A 22,725-nucleotide genomic window follows, 5' to 3' on the forward strand; every position below is an offset into this window, starting at 1 on the left:
ATTAAAATAAAAGTGAGATAACATTTTATACCCACCAGATTATACAAAATCAAAACATCTGATGATATTAAGTGTTGGCAAGGATGCAGAGCAAGAGAATTCTCATTCACTGCTGGTGGAAATGTAGGTTGGAACAGTTTGAATAAGAGTTAAGTGAAGTACTTTCTAATGAAATTGGTGATGAACATACCCTACGTTCCAGCAATTCTGCTTCTAGGTATATATGCTAAAGTATATAAAATAAAAATGTAGAGACTAGGCCAGGTGCCGTGGCTCATATGCCTGTAATCCCAGCACTTTGGGAGGCCGAGGCAGGAGGATCACCAGGTCAGGAGATCAAGACCATCCTGGCTAACACAGTGAAACCCCATCTCTACTAAAAATACAAAAAATTAGCTGGGCGTGGTGGTGGGCACCTATGGTCTTAGCTGCTTGGGAGGCTGAGGCAGGAGAGTGGCGTGAACCCGGGAGGTGGAGGTTGCAGTGAGCCGAGATCGCACCGTTGCACTCCAGCCTGGTGACACAGCGAGACTCCATCTCAAAAAAAAAAAAAAAAAAAAAAAAATGTAGAGACTAATCTCTAAATGTAACATTTTATTTGGGAGGCAAGAATTACAATTCAAAGCATATGCAGACTGGGTGTTCTTTGGTTCACTGTTTGAGGTTTTACAAAAAGGAGAAAAGTTACATATGACTTTGAAAGAAAGTTCATTGGCACTAGGAAAGTTTTAGGTTACTGGCAAGCTCTGATTGGTGAGTGACTGCAGTGGGTAAAACTAGTCCTTTGAGGCTGGGCTCAGTGGCTCAAGCCTGTAATCCCAGGACTTTAGGAGATTTAGGTGAGTGGATCACTTAAGCCTGGGAGTTTAAGGCCAGCCTGGCAACATGATGAAACAAAAAAGACAAAAAAGACTGTCTACAAAAAAGACAAAAATTAGCTGAGCTTGCTGGTATGCACCTGTAGTTCCAACTATTTGGGAAGCTGAAGTGAGAGGATTGATTGAGTCCAGCAGGTCTAGGCTGCAGTGAGCCCCGCCCCAATCACACCACTGCACTCCAGCCTGGGTGACAGGGAGAGACGCTGTCAAAAAACAAAACAAAACAACAAACAATAACAACAACAACAAACCACCAAAAAACCAAACTAGTCTTTGAGTCATGGCAGTTTGTTTCAATAGCTATTGGGTAAAACTGGTGTCAGGTTACAACAGGCAGTTTCGGCAGCCAGGGTTGCAGAGAATTACATTCTTTGAGCAATGTAATGTGCCCTCAGTGCTTCCCCTCCCACTGTTTTCATTGGGTATGACAAGAATGACCCAATTTGTATGCTCAACTTTCACAGGCGTAATCCAGTAGTAAATCATGAAATTGATTTTAGTAGTGCTGAAGTATAATTTTCTGAAAAGTAAAATCATGACTCTCTTACAAATATAAAATAAATAGGTATCAAATATTTTATTCATCTTATTAACTTATAAGGGAGCCAGTACGGTGTTTAGGAGTGTAGCATGAATTTGCTAAGAATCAGGAATGTTTAAATGAATTTGCTAAGAAGGCTAAAAATGGTTTAATATGCTACAGGTCAATAAAGCAATGTTTTGGTGTATATTTTCTACCAATGGGCAGAATTATTTTGAGTACTATCAGCTTTCTGGTAAAATAGTTTAGTCAATAGAAAGAGCTCCCTACGGATGCAAATCCTTCCAGCCTTACACTGAAAGGGCACCCAGAATTCTCTTTTCCTCATTTCCAAATCTTTGACAATGTTTGCTGACAATAGGTCCCTGTTAGCAGTTTTTGGTAATTAAAGAGAAAAGAAGAAATAGAAATTTAGTGCACTGGCGGTCGTAAGTGTAAACGTAGTTTTGCGGAGATTTTGTTTCAGGCCAGGCACGGTGGCTCACACCTCCCAACACTTTTGGGGGCTGAGGCTGGCGGATCACTCGAGTCCAGGAGTTGGAGACCAGCCTGGTCAACATGGCAAAATCTTGTCTCTACTAAAAATACAAAAGATTAGCCTGGGGGTGGTGGCACAGGCCTATAGTCCCAGCTACTCAGGAGGCTGAGGTGGGAGGATTGCCAGAGCCCAAGAAGTGGAGGCTAGAGTGAGCCGAGATGGCACTACTGCACTCCAGCCTCGGCGACAGAGCCAGGCCCTGTCTCATAAAAAGAGAAAGAAATACACGTTGGGAGGCCAAGGCGGGCGGATCACCTGAGGTCGGGAGTTTGAGACCAGCCTTACCAACATGGAGAAACCCTGTCTCTACTAAAAATACAAAATTAGCCAGGCATGGTGGCGCATGCCTGCAATCCCAGCTACTTGGGAGGCTGAGGCAGGAGAATCGCTTGAACCCAGGAGACAGAGGTTGCCGTGAGCCGAGATCGGGTCATTACATTCATTCCAGCCTGGGCAACAAGAGCGAAAACTCCGTCTCGAAAAACAAAAATTAAAAACAAAGAAATAAAATTTTGTGTCAGATATATATATCTATATGTATAATCACAAGTATATATTGGGTTTGATGTAAAATATTTTTGTTCACCGTAGGCTGGGATCAAAACAGTTTGAAAGCCATAATGTGACACGAGGGTCAACAGTGAAAAAACCTGGACTTTGAGTTCTTCCTTCCCCAAAATAAGCACCCCTTCAGTGCCAGGCTCAGTCATGCAGACTCAGAAAACGATTCGAGAGAACAGTAGAGAAGCACCGTGCCAGGTGTTCGGCGCGTCTCTCCTTAACACTGAGATCCGCGGCCTTCCCGGGACACCACAAGAATCAAGAGTGCAAGCGGGATGGAAAGGGCGAGCCAGCCGGCCCCAGCAGGCAGGAGCAGAGGCTTGCAGCTACGCTGTGGGTCCGCGGGGAAGCAAGCCGAAGCCCTGAGCCCCAGCAGTGGGCACTGAGAGGCTCCCGCGGCCCCGCCACCTGCGAGCGGCAGAACCTTGCGCACGCGCAGTGAAAACCCAGGGGCCGCAAAGCATCAGAAGCCCCTCCACCCCGCCCGGCTTCGCCTCCTGTCCTGGGGGCACTCACTCCCACGGCCCACTCACTCCCGCCTCGTCACCCCCGCCAGGTTTTCCCCGCCCTTTCCGGCCGGGGCTGGTAGCGATTGCGCGCGCAGGGCCTGAGCGGGCGTCGGAGGGAAGGGGAAGCGGCGGGTAAGGAGATCCTGCGTCCGGGCGCGTCTCTGACGGGGTTGGGAACTTCCTCTTATACTCTCTCCAGCTTTCCGGACCCCAGAGGACTAGAGAGAGAAACTTCTAGAAATGTGTATTTCCTTGCCTTTCCTCCGGCCGCCGCAGGCCTTCCTCCGACAGTCTTAAGTGTCGCCCTCTCCAGACCTTCCTGTCCGGACCGGTCCTGCCTCCCCCGCCCCAACTGGGGAATCCTGAGGCTGTGTCCCCAGTCCCTCTGTTGTCGCTTCGTTTGTCTGAGATCCCTTCCCTGACCTTTAGGTAGCGCAGGAACGGTTATTAGCTTTTAGTGTAGCAGCAGTTTAGGACTAGCTCTCTATGTTGGGCCCCCAACTCAAGCACAAAGAACCACGGGTGTTTTGACGCTTGTTCCGGGGGTTGTTTCTGACACCCTTTTGTTGAAGCAGTTTCGGCATGTTCTCAGCAGTGAATTCAAAGCTAGCAAACATATGTCCCGCTTTAGTTCCTCTGGGCAATTCTACCGTTTCCTAGTATTTTTGAGACAGTCTCGCCCGGTCGCCTAGGCTGGAGTGCAGTGGTGAGATCACAACTCACTGCAGCCTCGACTTCTCAGGCTCTAGCGATCCTCTAACCTCAGCCTCCTGAGTAGCCGGAAGTACAGGCGTGCCCCATCACACACAGCTAATGTTTAAAAACTTTTTAGGGGGGCCTCACTATGTTCCCCAGGCTGGTCTTGAACTCCAGGACTCAAGCGATCCTCCTGCCAGGGCATCCCAAAGTGCTGGGATTACAGGTGTGAGCCACCTTGCCCAGCCAATAATCTGCTTTTCAGATTTGGGGCACATCAGGCATGTCCCTTATATCCCTATGCAATGTCGCAGAATTGCGCTCTTTTCCTTTGGAAATATGGTCATTCCACATGCCACCTTTTGGGATGACGTTCCTACTCCACTGACAGTGGGATGGTATCAGCAGTTACTGAGAAGCATGGTAACAAACTAGTATTTCTATTGTTTGCCACCCAAATGGATATTCAGTCAACTCTTTCTTGTAGCAGGAGGCAGCATTTTAGCTCAGTGGCTGTGCTTGATGCCTTGAAGGGACAGAGGAAGTACCTTGTATTTAAACCACTAGGGTTAAAAATGTTCTGACAGAAATGTAAAACAGAAAAGGCCTGACACTCATGTCATGTTGATAATGTTTACAGGTCACATTTCTTTGTAGGGCCAAATACATGCTTTCTCCTCCCCCACCTCCCCCCCTCTTTTTTTTTTTGAGACAGAGTCTGTCTGTTGCCCAGGCTAGAGTGCAATGGCTCGATCTCCATTCACTGCAACATCTGCCTCCCAGGTTCAAGCTATTCTCCTGCCTAAGCCTCCCGAGTCACTGAGATTACAGGCGCCCACCACCATGCCTGAGTAATTTTTTGCATTTTTTAGTAGAGATGGGGTCCCCATGTTGGCCAGGCTGGTCCTGAGTGCCTGACCTCTGGTGATCCACCCGCCTCAGCCTTCCAAAGTTCTGGGATTAAAGGCATGAGCCACCGCTTTTTTTTTTTTTGAGACAGGGTCTTGCTCGGTCATCCAGGCTAGAGTGCAGTGGTGCCATCTCAGCTCACTGCAGCCTCAACTTCCCTGGCTCAGGTGGTCCTCCCACCTCAGCCTTCCCTGAGTAGCTGGGACTACAGGCCTGTGCTATCATGCCGGTCTAATTTTTTTTTGTATTGTTAGTAGAGACAGGGTTTAGCCGTGTTGCCCAGGCTGGTCTCAAACTCCTGGACTCAAGCAATCCGCCTGCCTTAGCCTCCTAAAGATCTGGGCTTACAGGTATGAGCCACTGTGCCCAGCCCCTTTCGCCCTTTTTTTTTTTTTTCTGAGACAGTCTCGCTCTGTCACCCAGGATGGAGTGCAGTGATGCCATCTCGGCTCACTGCAACCTCTGCCACCTGTGTTCAAGCGATTCTCCTGCCTCAGCCTCCTGAGTAGCTGGGACTACAGGCACCTGCCATTGCGCTGGGCTAATTTTTGTATTTTTAATAGAGACGGGGTTTCACCGTGTTAGCCAGGATGGTCTCGATCTCCTGACCTCGTGATCCACCCTCCTCGGCCTCCCAAAGTGCTGGGATTACAGGCGTGAGCCATCGCACCCAGCCCAACCACTGCGCCTGGCCCTCGCCCTCTTTAAAAAATTTATTTTTCCCTCCAATTTGGGTGACAGAGTGAGACCCTGTCCCCAAAAATAGATGTTTTTTAAATTGACACATAATGATTGTTTTATGTTTACATTTATGGGGTAAAATGTGATATTTTGATACATGTATATAATGTGTAATGATCAAATCAGGGTAATTAGCATATTCATCACCTCAAACACTGCTTGCTTTTTTTTTTTTTTTTTTTTTTTTTGAGACGGAGTCTGGCTCTGTCACCCAGGCTGGAGTGCAGTGGCCGGATCTCTGCTCACCGCAAGCTCCGCCTCCCGGGTTTACGCCATTCTCCTGCCTCAGCCTCCCGAGTAGCTGGGACTACAGGCGCCCGCCACCTCGCCCGGCTAGTTTTTTGTACTTTTTAGTAGAGACGGGGTTTCACCGTGTTAGCCAGGATGGTCTCGATCTCCTGACCTCGTGATCCGCCCGTCTCGGCCTCCCAAAGTGCTGGGATTACAGGCTTGAGCCACCGCGCCCGGCCTACTGCTTGCTTTTATATGCTAGTTATATGTAATATGTTGATATGCTGTAGATGATGATATGACGCTTTAGCAGCTACCTTTGAACTCAAATTTCTCAATAAGTTAATTCCTAGAAAGTCATGATAATCAGCCTTGTTATTTTGACTTTGATACGTTTAAATGCTATAAATGTAACCATTTTTTTCTAACATCAGCACACACTATAAGTCTTATTACCCATTGATACCTAAATTACAAAATCTTAGTCATCTTAAATTTCCCTGTGCTATTCCATATATTATATTACAGGATCTCATGGTTTGTTTATTTATTTATTTATTTTGAGACAGAGTCTTGCTCTGTCACCCAGGCTAAAGGGTGGAGGGCAGTGGTGTGATCTCAGCTCACTGTAACCTCTATCTCCTGGGCTCAGGCGATTCTTATGCCTCAGCCTCCCAAGTAGCTGGGATTATAGCCCTGCTCCACCACGCCTGGCTAATTTTTAAATTTTTAGCAGAGATGGGGTTTTGTCATGTTACCCAGGTTGGTCTCGAACTCCTGGATTCAAGTGATCCCCACGCCTCAGCATCCCAGTGTGCTGGCATTACAGGCACTGTGCCCAGCAGTTTCTTTATTTAAAAAGTAATTTAGGAAGGGTGCAGTGGCCTAATAATTCCTATGGAGTGATATGGTGGAACAGTCCTGGATTTAGAGTAAGAAGGCCTGGATTCAGATACTGAGACTGTCATACTAACATTGTATCCTTGGGGAAACTTTGAGCTTCAATTTCTCTTTCTCTCATTTTAGATAAGATTATCTTTTCTTCTCACCTCTTAATTATTGTGAGAATTACCATTGACATAATATGTGGAGAAGCTAAAAGTTAAAAAAAAAAAAAAACCCAACCTAAGCTATTGTTATTTCTTCTTGTTCTCATTCATTTCACAAACATTGGAAACCTAACGTATGTTATATACTGGTGCTAGAGCTATGAAAGATAGTACCTGCACTTAAAGGGCTGTCTTTCAAGGAGCTTTCAGAGTGTGTGTGTGTGTGTGTGTGTGTGTGTGTGTGTGTGTGTGTGCGCGCGCGCGCACTAGGAATAGGGTGGTAGGGTATTTGGTAAGGTAGACCTGTGCTATAGAATGTAAAACCAGTAAGCTTAGGGTGAGCAACAAACTTAGGTGAGTTTGGGACCATATTTCCACAATTCCAGAGGAGGAACAGGGAAAGGTTCCTGGAGGAAGTTATATTTGAACAGTCTTGAATTATGACAAGAATCCTGAAGGGCTTTTTGTGCTACAGGAAGTGTACACGTTGAAGGATTTTAAGCAGTTAGACTGATCACAATTGCTTTTTGAAAGTTCCTGTTGTCTGTGATACGTGCTTTGTTAACTTTCTTCTTTGTGCTTTATTATTATTTTTTTTATTCCATCAAGAAGTGTCCTCTCCTCATACCTTAATATTAACTCTTTATCCTCTTCTAGTGCAGGTCCCATTTCTTGTGTGAAGCATTCTCCAATTATTTTAGCCTCCCTACTTATTTCGTTCTCTGAAACCATATTAGAAATATTAATAGTAACACACTTTAGTCCTTATTTGTTTTATGTTTATGTCCTAAGTAGATTTTAAGTATAGAGAATGTTCCTTATGTGTGAATAGAAAGCATGCTAAAAAAAAATTGTTGCTTGATCTCTTTGTATTTTGTTTTTCAGGGTAGTAACAGATTATGGGCGACAGTCCTTTTAATTAATGTATCGTCATCATGGCAAATGAGGGCTGTCCCAAGGCTGCTGATAGTCCTTTTTCATCAGATAAACATGCCCAGCTCATCTTGGCCCAAATCAATAAGATGAGAAATGGACAGCATTTCTGTGATGTGCAGCTGCAAGTTGGAAAGGAAACTTTTAAAGCTCATCGGCTGGTTTTGGCTGCCAGCAGTCCTTACTTTGCAGCTTTGTTCACTGGAGGAATGAAAGAGTCCTCAAAAGATGTTGTACCAATTCTAGGAATTGAAGCAGGAATCTTTCAGATACTTCTAGATTTCATTTACACAGGTATGTTACATGAGCCTGTTGCTTTGACTGAAGAATGATTCAATCACTCGTGCACTAATGTGGAAAAATAAATTGATCTAACTTTTTAATTACTCTAGAAGGTAATTTAGCAACGTGTTATTATGTGACTGAAAATTTCGTATCTTTTGACCCGGTGCTCCTTTTCTAGGAATCTGAAGGAATTAATGAATGATGCAGGCACATATTTACAAACCAGGATTTTATTGTAACATTATTATTATTATTTCATTTTTTTTTCAAGATGGATTCTCCCTCTGTCACCCAGGTTGGAGTGCAGTGGGGCGATCTTGGCTCACTGCAACCTCTGCCTCCCAGGTTCAAGTGATTCACCTGCCTAAGTCTCCCGAGTAGCTGGGACAAAGACGCATGCCACCACGCCTGGCTAATTTTTTTTTTTTTTTTAATTTTTAGTAGAGACGGGATTTCACCGTGCTAGCCAGGATTGTCTCAATCTCCTGACCTCGTGATCCGCCCACCTTGGCCTCCCAAAGTGCTGGGATTACAGGCGCGAGCCACCGCACCTGGCCTGTGACTTTATTTATAGCAGTATATAATTGAATAAACTCTTATCTCAGTAGGTTTTATGGCTAAATAAATTATGATACATATATAGAGCTCACAAATGAGATCTAACAAATCTTAAAATATATGTATACTATTATGGAGGAATGTTTATAATATATAAAATTTTAAAAATCAGAATATAAGTAAACCCCTATTTTGTTTTAAACAAAACCCAAAAAACTTATGTGTATTTACACATGAGAAAGTGACCAGAATGTTTGATAGCATTTATCTGTAGGTAATTTTTTTCCACAAAGTATAATCAGCATGTGTTATTTTACTCAAAACTATTTCTTAAATGTTTTTGAGGAGTTTTAATAACATTAGAGAATGTACACAAGAGCACAGTGGTTCATGCCTATAATCCCAGCACTTCGGGAGGCCATTGTAAGAGGACTGCTTGAGGCCAGGAGTTCAAAAATAGGCAGGACAACATAGCAAGACCCCATTTCTTAAAAAAAAATTTCGTTTGAGACAGGGTCTCTCTCTGTTGTCCAGGCTGGAGTGCAGTCATGCACTCACACCCCAATGCAGTCTTGATCTGGGCTAAAGCAGTGCTACCATCTCACCATCCTGCATAGCTGTGACTACAGGTACGTGCCACCATGCCTGACTAATGTAAAACAAATTTTTTTGTAGAGACAGGGTCTCACTATGTTACCCAGGCTAAAAAAAAAATTTTTTTTTTTTTTTGAGACAGAGTCTCGCTCTATTGCCAGGCTGGAGTATAGTGGCGTGATCTCAGCTCACTGCAACCTCCGCCTCCCAGGTTCAAGCAATTCTCCTGCCTCAGCCTCCTGACTAGCTGGGACTACAGGCATGCGCCACCACACCCAGCTAATTTTTGTATTTTAAGTAGAGACCGGGTTTCATCATGTTGGCCAGGATGGTCTCCATCTCTTGACCTCGTGATCCACCTGCCTTGGCCTCCCAAAGTACTGGGATTACAGGCATGAGCCACTGTGCTCAGCCAAAATTTTTTTTTTTTTAATTAGCTGGGTACGGTCACTTGTGCCTTTAGTCCCAGCTAACGGGAGGCTGATGTGGGAAGATCCAGGAGTTTGAGGCTGTAGTGAGCTATGATCAAGCTGCTATACCCTGGACTGGGAGAGAGAGTGAGACCCCATCTCTAAATAAATAAAATAAAACAACTGGGATGATGAGGAGGGGAGTAGGGGAGGGGAAAGAAAGAGAAGGCACACCAAAACAATGTATAGTCTTATATGATATGCAACAAATATGCATAGAAAAAAGATTTGAAAGGTTGAGGTAGGATGATCACTTGAGCCTAGGATGCTGAGGCTTCAGTGAGTGATGATCATGCTACTGCACTCCAGCCTGGGCAACAGAACAAGACTCTGTCTCAAAAAAAAAAGAGAGAAGAAATATATGAAGAGACACTACAGTGTTAATAAAATGTGTCTGTGTATGGAAAAATACGTTTTTCATTTTAGTTTTTCTGTCTTAAAATTCTTTTTCCACAGTGAATATATATTACTCTTTGTGTGTGTGTGTGTGTGTGTATGATGGAGTTTCACTTTGTCGCCCAGGCTGGAGTACAGTGGCACAATCTTGGCTCATTGCAACCTCTGCCTCCCAGTTTCAAGCGATTCTCCTGCTTCAGCCTCCCGAGTAGCTGGGATTATAGGCTTGGACTAACATGCCCAGTTAATTTTTGTATTTTTTTTTTTTAGTAGAGATGGGTTTTCACCATGTTGGCCAGGCTGATCTCGAACTCCTGACCTCAAGTGATCTGCCCACCTCAGCCTCCTAAAGTGCTGGGATTACAGGCGAGAGCCACTGTGCCCAGCCTCTTTTATTTTTTATTTTGTGAGACAGAGTCTTGCTTTGTCACCTGTGCTGGAATGTAGTGGCAAGATCATTGCAGCCTTGACCTCCTGGGCTCATCAAGCTATCCTCTCACCTCAGCCTCCTGAGTACCTGTAGGACCACAACACACACCATCATGCCAGGGTAATTAAAAAAAAAATTTTTTTTTTAGAGATTATGTCTGGCTATGTTGCCCAGACTGGTCTCAAACTCCTAGGCTCAAGCAGTCCTCCCACCTCAGCCTCCCTAGTACCTGAGACTACAGGCGCACGCGCCGCCACACCTGGCTAGTTTTGTTTTTTTTTGAGGCGGAGTTGCGCTGGGCTTAGTGGTGCGCACCTGTAGTCCCAGCTACTCAGGAGGCTGAGCCAGAATAATTGATTGAACCTGGGAGGCAGAGGTTGCAGTGAACAGAGACCATGCCACTGCACTCCAGCCTGGGCAGCAGAGCAAGACCTTGTCTCAAAAAACAAACGAACAAAAAAGGCTGGGTGTGGTGGCTCACGCCTGTAATCCCAGCACTTTGGGAGGCTAAGGTGAGTGGATCACCTAAGGCCAGGAGGTTGAGACCAGCCTGACCAACATGGCGAAACCTCATCTCTGCTAAAAATACAGAAATTAGCCGGTTGTGCTGGTGCGCACTTGTAATCCTGGCTACTTGGGAGGCTGAGGCAGGAGAATCACTTGAACCTGGGAAGTGTTTGTTGTAATGGGCCAAGAATGCACCACTGTACTCCATCCTGGTCGACATAGTGAGACTCTGTCTTAAAAAAAAATAAAAAAACTTAAAAAAGAAAGCAAAGCCCTTGGAAAAGAAAGTGGTATACATAGTTTGAGTATTTAATAGTTTATCTTATGTTATAGATTCTTGGTTATTCCTAATATTAAAAACTAGCATTGTGCTGGGTGTGGTGGCTCACACCTGTAATCCCAGCACTTTGGGAGGCTGAGGTGGGTGGATTGCTTGAGCCCAGGAGCTTGAGATCAACCTGGGTAACGTGGTGAAACCCTGTCTCTACAAAAAAATACAGAAAATTAGCCGATCATGGTGGTGAGTGTCTGTAGTACCAGCTACTCGGGAGGCTGAGGTGAGAGGCTCACCTGAGCACGGGAGGCAGAGGTTGCAGTGGGCCAAGATTGCGCCACTGCACTCCAGCCTGGACAACAGAACGATACCCTGTCTCAAAACAAACACAAAAAATGAACATTGTATGGCATTTAGAGACCTTGTCTTACTCTCCCCAGTGCCTCAGTAAATGTTTGTTACATGCATATAACCTTATGTTAAAAGCATAGACTTTATTTTTGTTGTTGCTGCTGTTGTTTGGTTTTTTCTTTCCAACTTTTAGGTTCAAGAGGTACACGTGTGGGTTTGTTGCATGGGTAAATTGCGTGTCTTGGGGGCTTGGTATGTAGATAATTTTGTCTTCCAGATAATCAGTATAATACCTGATATGTAGTTTTTCAATCCTTACCCTCCTCCTACCCTCCACTCTCAAGTAAGCCCCAATGTGTATCCATGCCTTCTTGGTATCCATGTGTATGCAATGTTGAGCTCCCATTTATAAGTGAGAACATATGATATTTGGTTTTCTGTTCTTGTGTTAATTTGCTTAGAATCATGGCCTCCAGCTCCATGTGTGTTGCTGTAAAGCACATGATTTCCTTCTTTTTTATGGCAAAAGCATGTCAACCCCTACCTTGCAACTTGCTTTACCTTACAACTTGTGGACAAGTTACTTAAACTTTGATTCTGTTTCCTTAATATGAAAATAAGAAAAATAATAATATCTACCACATGGGAGTATAATAAGGGTTAAATTAGCATATAAAAAGCAATTAATGCTGCACCTGGTTCATTGTGAGTTTTTCATAAATGTGTTAGGTATCGTTATCGTTTAAGTTTTGTGCTCTTCACACAAATCCTTGATTGCCTTTTTAAGCGTCTGTCTACTCTGCAAGCATCAGTGAAATCAAGTCTAATACTTTTTGAATATGGTAAGCCAATGTATGTTTTTATTTTATTGGCCATTTTGTCTTCCTACTTCTCTAGGTATAGTGAACATAGGTGTGAATAATGTCCAGGAGTTGATTGTTGCAGCAGACATGCTACAGTTGACTGAAGTTGTTCATCTTTGCTGTGAATTTCTGAAAGGACAAATTGATCCACTGAACTGCATTGGAATCTTTCAGTTCTCTGAGCAAATTGCCTGCCATGATCTCTTGGAATTCTCAGAAAACTACATTCATGTCCATTTCTTAGAGGTTCATAGTGGAGAAGAGTTCCTGGCACTTACAAAAGATCAGCTGATCAAAATTTTGCGAAGTGAAGAGCTTAGCATTGAGGATGAATACCAGGTCTTCTTAGCTGCAATGCAATGGATTCTGAAAGATTTGGGAAAAAGAAGAAAACATGTGGTAGAAGTGCTAGACCCAATTCGATTCCCTTTATTACCTCCTCAGAGACTTTTAAAGTATATAGAAGGTAACTTTTTTGCTACATATCAAATTAGTTGATTAATTATCCGGTGATGTGTTCTCTGAAATGTGGGAGAGTGTTTTCATTTTTTGGTTCAGTAACAGACATTTATTGAATGATTACTCTTTTTTTTTTCTTTTTAAAAATGAATGATTATGTAAGATACAACTTTTGTGTTTTGTGGGTGGGCAGTAGTATTTTAATATTTCTACCTATTTTTATCAAAATCTTTCTTGGCCGGGCGCGGTGGCTCACGCCTGTAATCCCAGCACTTTGGGAGGCCGAGGCGGGCAGATCACAAGGTCAGGAGATCGAGACCATCCTGGCTAATTCGGTGAAACCCCGTCTCTACTAAAAATACAAAAAACTAGCCGAGCGTGGTGGCTGGCGCCTGTAGTCCCAGCTACTCGGGAGGCTTGAGGCAGGAGAATGGCGGGAACCTGGGAGGCGGAGCTTGCAGTGAGCGGAGGAGATCGCGCCACTTGCACTCCAGCCTGGGCGAGAGCGAGACTCCGTCTCAAAAAAACAAAAAACAAAAAACAACAAAAAAAATCTTTCTTGAGATTGATTACTAAGGCAGATTAGTATTATAGATAAAAATTACTGACAGAGCGACTAACATAACAACTGCTGTTGACAGAACCAGTTATTTCAGTGTAAGATTTCCTCTTGCTACTCTGAAAAATTAAGCAAAACCTAACACTTGGAGAAAATGCATACATTAAAAATAAAAAAACTCAATGAATCCTATAAGTCCCTTCATTATAAAATAAATTTGGTTTTGATATACTATTATAGCTTCTGAGTAGCCTCTGAATCATCTTTAGATTTTAAACTTAATTCTGAAAATACGTTTTACCATAATATAAAATAGTTTGTATCTTTATATTAGAAAAGTGATGTTTAAATTTATTTCTAAGAATTGCTTTAGGCCAGGTGCAGTGGTTCATGCCTGTAATTCTAGCACTTTAGGAGGCCAAGGCAGGCAGATCGCTTTAGCCCAGGAATTCAAGACCAGCCTGGGCAACATGGTGAAACCCTGTATCTACAAAAAAAAAAAAGGCAAAAAATTAGCCCGGCATGGTGGCATGCACTTGTAGTCCCTGCTACCTGGGAGGCTGAGGTGGGAGGATCACCTGAGCCCAGGAGGTCAAGGCTACAGTGAGCCAGGATTGTGCCACTGCTTTCCAGCCTACTTTAGACCTGGTTTTGAGATTTGAAGTTTTTACTCTTGTCATTCACTGAAAGATTAGGTTGCTATTGAATTACAAATGATTTTATTACAAGTTAAATACACTGCTAAGCATTAACGGTGTAATTCTGTAAATATATAATTAAAAATAATGGATTATTAGTTTTTCTCCAATCTTAGCAGTGTTAACATAATTTTGTAGGTTTTTCTGAGTGATATCTTGTTTTACTGTATATATAGTTGATTGTTATTTGCAGTAGTTATGTTCTATAAGTCTGCTGCGAACACAGAATTAGCAAATACTGAATGATTGCTCCTAGGGGAAATATAGGTTTAGGTTCCTGCAAGCCTATAGTCACAACATTTTTGTCACATAGTCAATAGAGCCTTGTTTTATATAGGTTTTTTTTGTTTGTTTCATTATTCTTGATTTGTTTTGAAGTTGATCATTTTTTCATTAGACTGCCATATATCCTTTTTCAAATTTTTGTTTTTCTTTTTTTTTGGGGAAATTTTCTTTTCTTTTTTTTTGAGACGGAGTCTCACTCTGTTGCCCAGGCTGGAGTGCAGTGGTGCAATCTCAACTCACTGCAAGCTCCGCCTCCCGGGTTCACACCATTCTCCCGCCTCAGCCTCCTGAGTAGCTGGGACTATAGGTGCCCGCTGCCGCGCCTGGCTAATTTTTTATTTTTGTATTTTTAGTAGAGACAGGGTTTCACTGTGTTAGCCAGGATGGTCTTGATCTCCTGACCTCGTGATCTGCCCACCTCGGCCTCCCAAAGTGCTGGGATTATAGGCGTGAGCCACCGCACCTGGCGCTGGGTTGTACTTTATTTTTTTTTTATTTTTTTATTTTTTTTGAGACGGAGTCTTGCTCTGTAGCCCGGGCTGGACTGCAGTGGCCGGATCTCAGCTGACTGCAAGCTCCGCCTCCCGGGTTTATGCCATTCTCCTGCCTCAGCCTCCGGAGTAGCTGGGACTACAGGCGCCCGCCACCTCGCCCGGCTAGTTTTTTGTATTTTTAGTAGAGACGGGGTTTCACCGTGTTAGCCAGGATGGTCTCGATCTCCTGACCTCGTGATCCGCCCGTCTCGGCCTCCCAAAGTGCTGGGATTACAGGCTTGAGCCACCGCGCCCGGCCCTGGGTTGTACTTTAATAAGGCATATGCTCTTTCTTGGTATCTTGCTCATACTGAACTGTTGTTCATGTCAACTCTGTTCAAACTCTTTTCTAATAATACAAGAACTAATTCTCCTTGGCACTCTTTCTACCTAGTACAACTACTTTGTTTTCTCCAGTCTAAAAGTTGAAGGCTGTGGGTTGTGTTCTTGCCACCTTTGTTCTGTTTTTTGTTTTGTTTTGAGACAGTCTCACTCTGTCACTCACACTGGCATGCAGTAATGCAATCATAGTCACTGAAACCTTGACTTCCTGGGCTCAAGTGATCCTCCTGCCTCAGCCTCCAGAGTAGCTGGAACTAGAAGTTCATGTCACCATGCCCAGCTCATTTTAAAATTTTCTGTAGAGACAGGGTCTCACTATGTTGTCCAGACTGGTCTTGAACTCCCAGCCTCAAACATTCCTCCCACCTCAGCCTCCCAAAGTGCTGGGATTACAGGCATGAGGCACTGTACTGGCCCTTGCCACTTCTTTCTAGCCTGAGGCATGAGGGTGGTTGAAGACTAGAGATCCACTAGGGCTGAGATCCTTACTTGGGAACTTGACTTTGATATCTCTCTATTGAGTTCCTGTTATTTATCTTATATCTGGGCCTACTTAACCTAGCTAGAGATGTATCTCACCACAGTGTGGACTTTGGCTACCACAGTGTTCTGTTAGAGAGCAGATCCAGGTGATCCTTTCTACCTTTACTGATGGTCCTGTGAAGACGTTTCCTTTTAATAATTTTGTTCCTCAACTTTTCTTGGTTCTGCCTTTCACTCTTGATTCTATCTGTCTGCAAATTATTATCAGTGAGAATTCTCAAGATTTTGTTAGTTGACCATTGTTCTTCAATATTGCTTCTTGTCTGGGATAGAGAGAAAAGGTCAGAGATGGAAAGATAGGAGACAGTCTCTTGCTAGCATTTATAATGCCTTTGTGCAAATTAGAAAATAGTGCCCTTTCAGGGAGAATAGGTCTTACAGCTTGGCAAATGAACACAGGTTGACTCTCATCCCCAGTTTACCTCCTCAGCTAAGCACCCTTGAGCAAGGACAACCTACCTCATCATATGCATGATCCTTTTAGGATATGGTACTCATGCCACCAGAATTTATTTTTCTTGCTTTGTCTATCATTCTTAAATTTAAATGTTAATGACATAATTTTATATCTTTTTTGTTATGTTGTAAGTATAGAATTTTTGGCTATTTTAATTTTTAAATTTTGTTAGATAATTGTGATCTTGGAAACTCTTCTTCTTTTTTTTTGTTTTTGAGACAGGGTCTCACCCTGTCATCCATGATGGAGTGCAGTGGCGCAATCCTGCCTCACTGCAAACTCTGCCTCCTGAGCTCAAGTGGTACTCCCACATGAACCTCCTGAGTAGCTGGAACTATAGGCACATGCCACCACACCCGGCTAATTTTTGTATTTTTTGTAGCAGCAAGGTTTTCATTCACCACGCTGGCCAGGCTCAAGTGATCCACCCGACTTGGCCAAAATACTGGGATTACAGGTGTGAGCCACCACATCCGGCCTGGAAATTCTTATACATGGGGGGATACTGTGAAGCATATATATTTTGTAGTTGCTATTCTGCTTATATATGAAGCTTTTTTTTTTTTTTTTTGAGATGGAGTCTCGCTCTGTCGCCAGGCTGGAGTGCAGTGGTGCGATCTCGGCTCACTGCAAGCTCCGCCTCCCAGGTTCACACCATTCTCCTGCCTCAGCCTCCCGAGGAGCTGGGACTACAGGCGCCCGCCACCACGCCCGGCTTATTTTTTGTATTTGTTAGTAGAGACGAGGTTTCACTGTGTTAGCCAGGATGGTCTCCATCTCCTGACCTGGTGATTCACCCGCCTCGGCCTCCCAAAGTGCTGGGATTACAGGCGTGAGCCACCGCACCCGGCCACATGAAGCATATTTTTTAACAGCAACCTTTTTTGTTTTTCATTAGTGAAGAAAATGCTTTCCTTAAAATAGTACCAATATTTAGTATTGCAGGAAACAAACACCATTGTTTGGTGATGATTTTTTTATTTATTGATTGTTAAATGTGTCTTATCTTTATAGAAATATGTTTTTTCAATGTTATTTAAAAATTGTTTAAAACATTGTCTTTTTAAATATTGCTTTAGGAGTATCCGATTTTAATCTTCGTGTTGCATTGCAAACACTTCTGAAAGAGTACTGTGAAGTATGCAAATCTCCCAAAGAGAACAAGTTTTGTAGTTTTCTGCAGACATCTAAGGTTCGACCTCGGAAGAAAGCAAGAAAGTACCTGTATGCAGTAGGTGAGAGCCCTTTAGAAAGTAATAGAAATTATATTTGTGTTCCAGATCAACATTTTTTAATATATTGTTGTTTTTACTATACATGATAGAATATGTGGGTATATTGATGAGGCATATTAAATTTCACATACAGGCTACAGATTTATAAACTGCATTTATATATTATGATAAATATGTCTAAAAAGAAATAGCTATTCATTTGATATCTGTTATTCTATAATCTAAACCTTTGAGTTTGTAGATTATCCAGTTATCAAATAAGTGACTAAAGAAGTGCTGCTTTAAAAGTAAAAAATTTGAATTCTTGTGAAAAATAAAGAAAATAAATCTCAAGTTTTTAAACTATTCACAGTATCTTAGTCATTAGCAGTGATAGGAATCAATGATCTCCAAAGTGTGGTTATAAAGGAAGATCCATAGGAATATCAGCGGAACATATTACAACCTCTCTTTTTTTTTTTTTTTTTTGAGGCAGAACCTCACTCTGTCACCCAGGCTGGAGTGCAGTGGCATGATCTCGGATCACTACAACCTCCACCTCCTGGGTTCAAGCAATTATCCTGCCTCAGCCTCCTGAGTAGCTGGGACTACAGGCATGCGCCACCATGCCCAGCTAATTTTTGTATATATATATTTTTTTAAGTAGAGACAGGGTTTCACCATATTGGCCAGGCTGGTCTTGAACTCCTGACCTTGTGATCTGCCTGCCTTGGCCTCTCGAAGTGCTGGGATTACAGGCGTGAGCCACCGTGCCTGGCCACATATTACAACTTCTTTTCATTTTTATTTCAAAAAGCATTAACTTAAATCTGGGTGTCGTGGCTCATGGCCTGTAATCCCAGCACTTTGGAAGGCTGAGGTCAGAGGATTGTGTGAGCCCAGAAGTTCAAGACCAGCCTATGCAACATGATGAAACCTTGTCTTTACACAGATATACAGAAATTACCCTGGTGTGGTGGTGTGTGCCTGTAGTCCCAGCTACTTGGGAAGCTGAAGTGGGAGGATCACTTGAGCTCAGGAGGCAGAGGTTGCAGTGAGCAGAGATTGTACCCTGCACTCCAGCCTGGGCAACCGAGCAAGACACTGGCTCAAAAAAAGAAAAAAAAGCATTAAACTTTATCGGCATTTAAAATACATATAATATATAACATATTGATATATATAGTGCAGATCTGTATACATATTATAGTTTTTATGTAAGTACCTGATGTATGAGATAATTTATAATTTACACATATATAATTACAATTACATGTATGTATTAATATTTAAGTATAATGCTTTTGGTTGCTTCTTAAAATTTTTTTGCTGATTGGATGTATAGTCAAAACAAGGATTTCATCAGGAGGTTGATGGGGGAGGATTGAGGCTGCAGTAAGCTGTGATCACATCACTGGACTCCAGCCTGGGTGACAGAGTGAAACCCTGCCTCAAACACACACACACACACACACAGACACAGACACACAGCTTTCAACTCACTATTTTTAATTGAAAAAGACACTAATGAAAGTTATAATGAAACTTTCCTAACTTAACAGATAAGCAGTGCCTAGATTTATATTTCATATAATATTCTATTTATAACCAAGACCAAGTGGTAAAACACTGAGGCTAACCGTCTTACTATTTAAGCCACAATCTTTCAGGAATTGGCAAATTTAAGAATATTACATTATATATAGAGGGAGAAAGTAAGCTCTAAACCATTTATTTCTTGTTATATAATAGTTATACTAAATGTTTAGCTGTAGAACACTAGATTTTCATCACTACCATTTTTCTATTTAATAGTAAGGGATTTGCTGTGTACTCACTTTTTTTCTTTTGTTTAGGTGGATATACTCGGTTGCAGGGGGGTCGTTGGAGTGATAGCAGAGCCCTCAGCTGTGTGGAACGTTTTGACACCTTTAGCCAGTACTGGACCACTGTATCTTCACTTCATCAGGCTCGAAGTGGGCTGGGAGTAACGGTTCTAGGAGGGATGGTCTACGCTATTGGAGGTAATAATAAAAATGTCTTATTTTCTTTATTAGTCTTATTGGCTATATTCTAATATGCTTTATGATTTATATGTTGCTGTGTGATATACATATATCTAATTGTCCTCAATAAGTATTTACAGAAAGGATGGAAGGAAGGAAGGATGGAAGGAAGGGAGGGAGGGAGGGAGGGACAGAAGGGGGAAGGGGGAAGGAGGAAGGGGAAAGGTGAAAGGGGGAAGGGAAAGGGGAAGGGAAAGGGGAAGGGGAAGGGCAAGATGGTGAATATTTCATATTGGATGAATACTGTGATTTATCACAAGCCAGAATACTTAGGTTTGGTTTTAATGAAAAGTGGTGGTGGGGTGTGGTGGCTCATACCTGTAATCCCAGCACTTTTGGGAGCCGAGCCAGGAGGATCACTTGAGCCCAGGAGTTTGAGATCAGCCTGGGCAATATATTGAGACTTTATCTCTTAAAAAAAATTTAAAATGAGCCAGATGTATGGCACATTTCTGTAGTCCCAGCTACTTGGCAGGATGATGTGGGAAGATTACTTGAGCCCAGGAGGCAGTGGTTGCAGTGAGCCACGATCGTGCCACTGTACTCCAGCCTGGGTGACAGAGCAAGACCCTCTCTCAAAAAAGAAAAGAAAAGTTGTTTATAGAATATGGCACCCACCTGGCGTAGTGGCTCACGCCTGTAATCGCAACACTTTGGGAGGCTGAGACAGGCAGATCACCTAAGGTCAGGAGTTCAAGACCAGCCTGGCCAACATGGTGAAACCCTGTCTCTACTAAAAATACAAAAAAATTAGCTGGGCGTGGTGGCGGGAGCTGGTAATCTCAGCTACTTAGGAGGCTGAGGCAAGAGAATCATTTGAACTCGAGAGGCGGAGGTTGCAGTGAGCCGAGATCGTGCCATTGCACTCCAGCCTGGGCAACAAGAGCGAAACTCCGTCTCAAAAAAAAAAAAAGGTGGCATCAAAATTTAGATCAATATTTATGATAGAATTTTTTTAAATTCTGAAAGCTGCATTATGATTCATTTTTAATAAACCAAGCAGTATGGATACTGGGTACGTAAAAACCAAGTCAACAAGATAGTAGGATATATTTCTTGTCGAAATCCTGGTGTTTTGTAAAACTATTTTTATGAATTATTAAATAATAAAGTAACTGGGACTGTAGGCATACATCACCATGTATGGCTCATTAAATATTTATTTATTTATTTGAGATGGAGTTTTGCTCTTGTTGCCCAGGCTGGAGTGCAATGGCGTGATCTCGGCTCACTGCAACCTCTGCCTCCTGGGTTCAAGCAATTCTCCTGCCTCAGCCTCCTCTGTAGCTGGGATTACAGGCATGCACCACCACGCCCGGCTAATTTTGTATTTTTAGTAGAGACAGGGTTTCTTCATGTTCGTCAGGCTGGTGTCAAACTCCTGACCTCAGGTGATCCATCCGCCTTGGCCTCTCAAAGTGTTGGGATTACAGGCATGAGCCACTATGCCTGGCCAATTTTTTTTTTTTTTTTTTAGAGATGGGGTCTCACTATGTTGCCCAGGCTGGTCTTGAACTCTGGAGCTCAAGTGATTCTCCTGCCGCAGCCTCCCAAAGTGCTAGGATTATGGATGTGAGCCATGGCACCCAGCCGGTATTTTTAAAAAATTATAATTATTTTATTTTTATTTTATTGATTTATTTTTTAGTGGGCCAGGGTTTGGCGAGCCATCCCCACCCAAAAATTTTATAAATATTTTCTGACTATGGTACTGTCAATTTAAATTATGGTGATATAGGAACTATTTGATTTTTGTCTTTACTTTGGAGGGTATATAACTCAGAACTATTTATTAAATTAAGAAATGACATGTGCATCAGAAAATTCCATCAAAGAAATTAGAATTTTAAGCAATAACTTCTTGTCTGCATAAAGAGCACAATTCTATATAGTCTTTGACCACAACTTTAATAATTCCTTGTATGTGTCTTTTGTCAGTTATGCATAGTTTTATCACTTGAACTCTTCTGTTTAACCTAGGGTCAGAGGTCCTTGTGTGACACTTGCATATGTATGTATTCCCTCCCCTGATACCACAGAAGTGCTTACAGAGGCTCTTCAAAACTGCTGTGACTTTGCTAGCTATTAATACTGTCAACATTGCTATCTTAAGATATTCCTTAATATATAACTTTTAAATACTTTGAAAATTATAAAAGTTAGGTTTGTTATAGAAAATTTTGCTAAAACAGAAGCATATGAAAAAGAAAATTTAAATTCCTGATGCCATAATCATACCACCCAGAATAATCACAGTTAACATTTTGGTTTAGTTTCTTCCCGATACATACATATCTGGGTTCATATTCTAAATGTTGGGTTTTAAAAATTAAGATATAATTCACATACCAAAATTTAGAGAATATAATTTAGTGGTTTTTAGCATAGTCACAAAGTTGTACAATCGTCACCACTATCTCATTCCAGAACATTTTATCACCCCAGAAAGAAACACTGTACCTGTCAGCAGTCACTCCCCATCTCTCCTAAACCCTAGTAACTGCTAATCTACTTTATGTCTCTATGGTCTTGCCTATTCTGGACATTTCATGTAAATGGAATCATATAATATTGTGTCTGACTTCTTTCAGTTAGCATGTCATAACACCTATCAGTACTTCATTTCTTTTTATGGCTGAATAATATTTCATCGTGTCAAAATAATCATATTTTGTTTGTTTGTTCATTCTGTAGTTGATGGACATTTATATTATTTCCAGTTAATATTCAAATAAAAGTTTTTGTGTAGACATAAGTTTGATTTCTTTTGGGTATATACTTAGGAGTAGAATTGTTAGGTTATACGGTAACTCTGTATTTAACTTTCTTTTTTTTTTTTTTGAGATGGAGTCTCACTCTGTTGCCCAGGCTGGAGTGCAGTGGCGCAATCTCAGTTCACTGCAACCTCCGCCTCCCGGGTTCATGCCATTCTTCCGCCTCAGCCTCCCAAGTAGCTGGGACTACAGGCACCCACCACCACGCCCAGCTAACGTTTTTTTGTATTTTTAGTAGACGGGGTTTCACTGTGTTAGCCAGGATGGTCTCGATCTCTTGACCTTGTGATCCGCCCACCTCAGCCTCCCAAAGTGCTGGGATTACAGGTGTGAGCCATCGTGCCCGGCCCCCAAATAGGCCTTTCTAAGGACAGGCATTTTTAGGCCTGCTATGTTAACTATTTTCTGTACAATAGGAATTTTGTTTATATTCAGGATTCTAGGCCCTCATAAAGTCATATGTGCTATAAATATCTTCTCC

General features: G+C 42.5%; 1 protein-coding gene across 2 annotated transcripts in view; it reads left to right on the forward strand.

Moving 5' to 3' along the window:
* The first annotated feature begins 2,926 nt into the window (after positions 1–2,926).
* The window catches only part of IPP (intracisternal A particle-promoted polypeptide), a 42,041-nt gene continuing 22,242 nt past the window's right edge, over positions 2,927–22,725 (forward strand). The window contains exons 1-5 of one of the 2 annotated variants that reach the window (XR_005240561.2): positions 2,927–3,159; positions 7,539–7,880; positions 12,349–12,780; positions 17,270–17,425; positions 19,261–19,428. Coding sequence is in view for 1 of the 2 variants with exons in the window: in XM_007978936.3 (XP_007977127.1) it covers positions 7,589–7,880; positions 12,349–12,780; positions 17,270–17,425; positions 19,261–19,428 (1,048 nt within the window). In the remaining variant the exon portion in view is untranslated. The remainder of the gene's footprint in view (positions 3,160–7,538; positions 7,881–12,348; positions 12,781–17,269; positions 17,426–19,260; positions 19,429–22,725) is intronic. The other variant, XM_007978936.3, reaches the window with a different exon arrangement.

This window comes from Chlorocebus sabaeus, chromosome 20 (genome assembly GCF_047675955.1).
Source record: "Chlorocebus sabaeus isolate Y175 chromosome 20, mChlSab1.0.hap1, whole genome shotgun sequence".
In the NCBI taxonomy this organism is placed as follows: domain Eukaryota; kingdom Metazoa; phylum Chordata; class Mammalia; order Primates; family Cercopithecidae; genus Chlorocebus; species Chlorocebus sabaeus.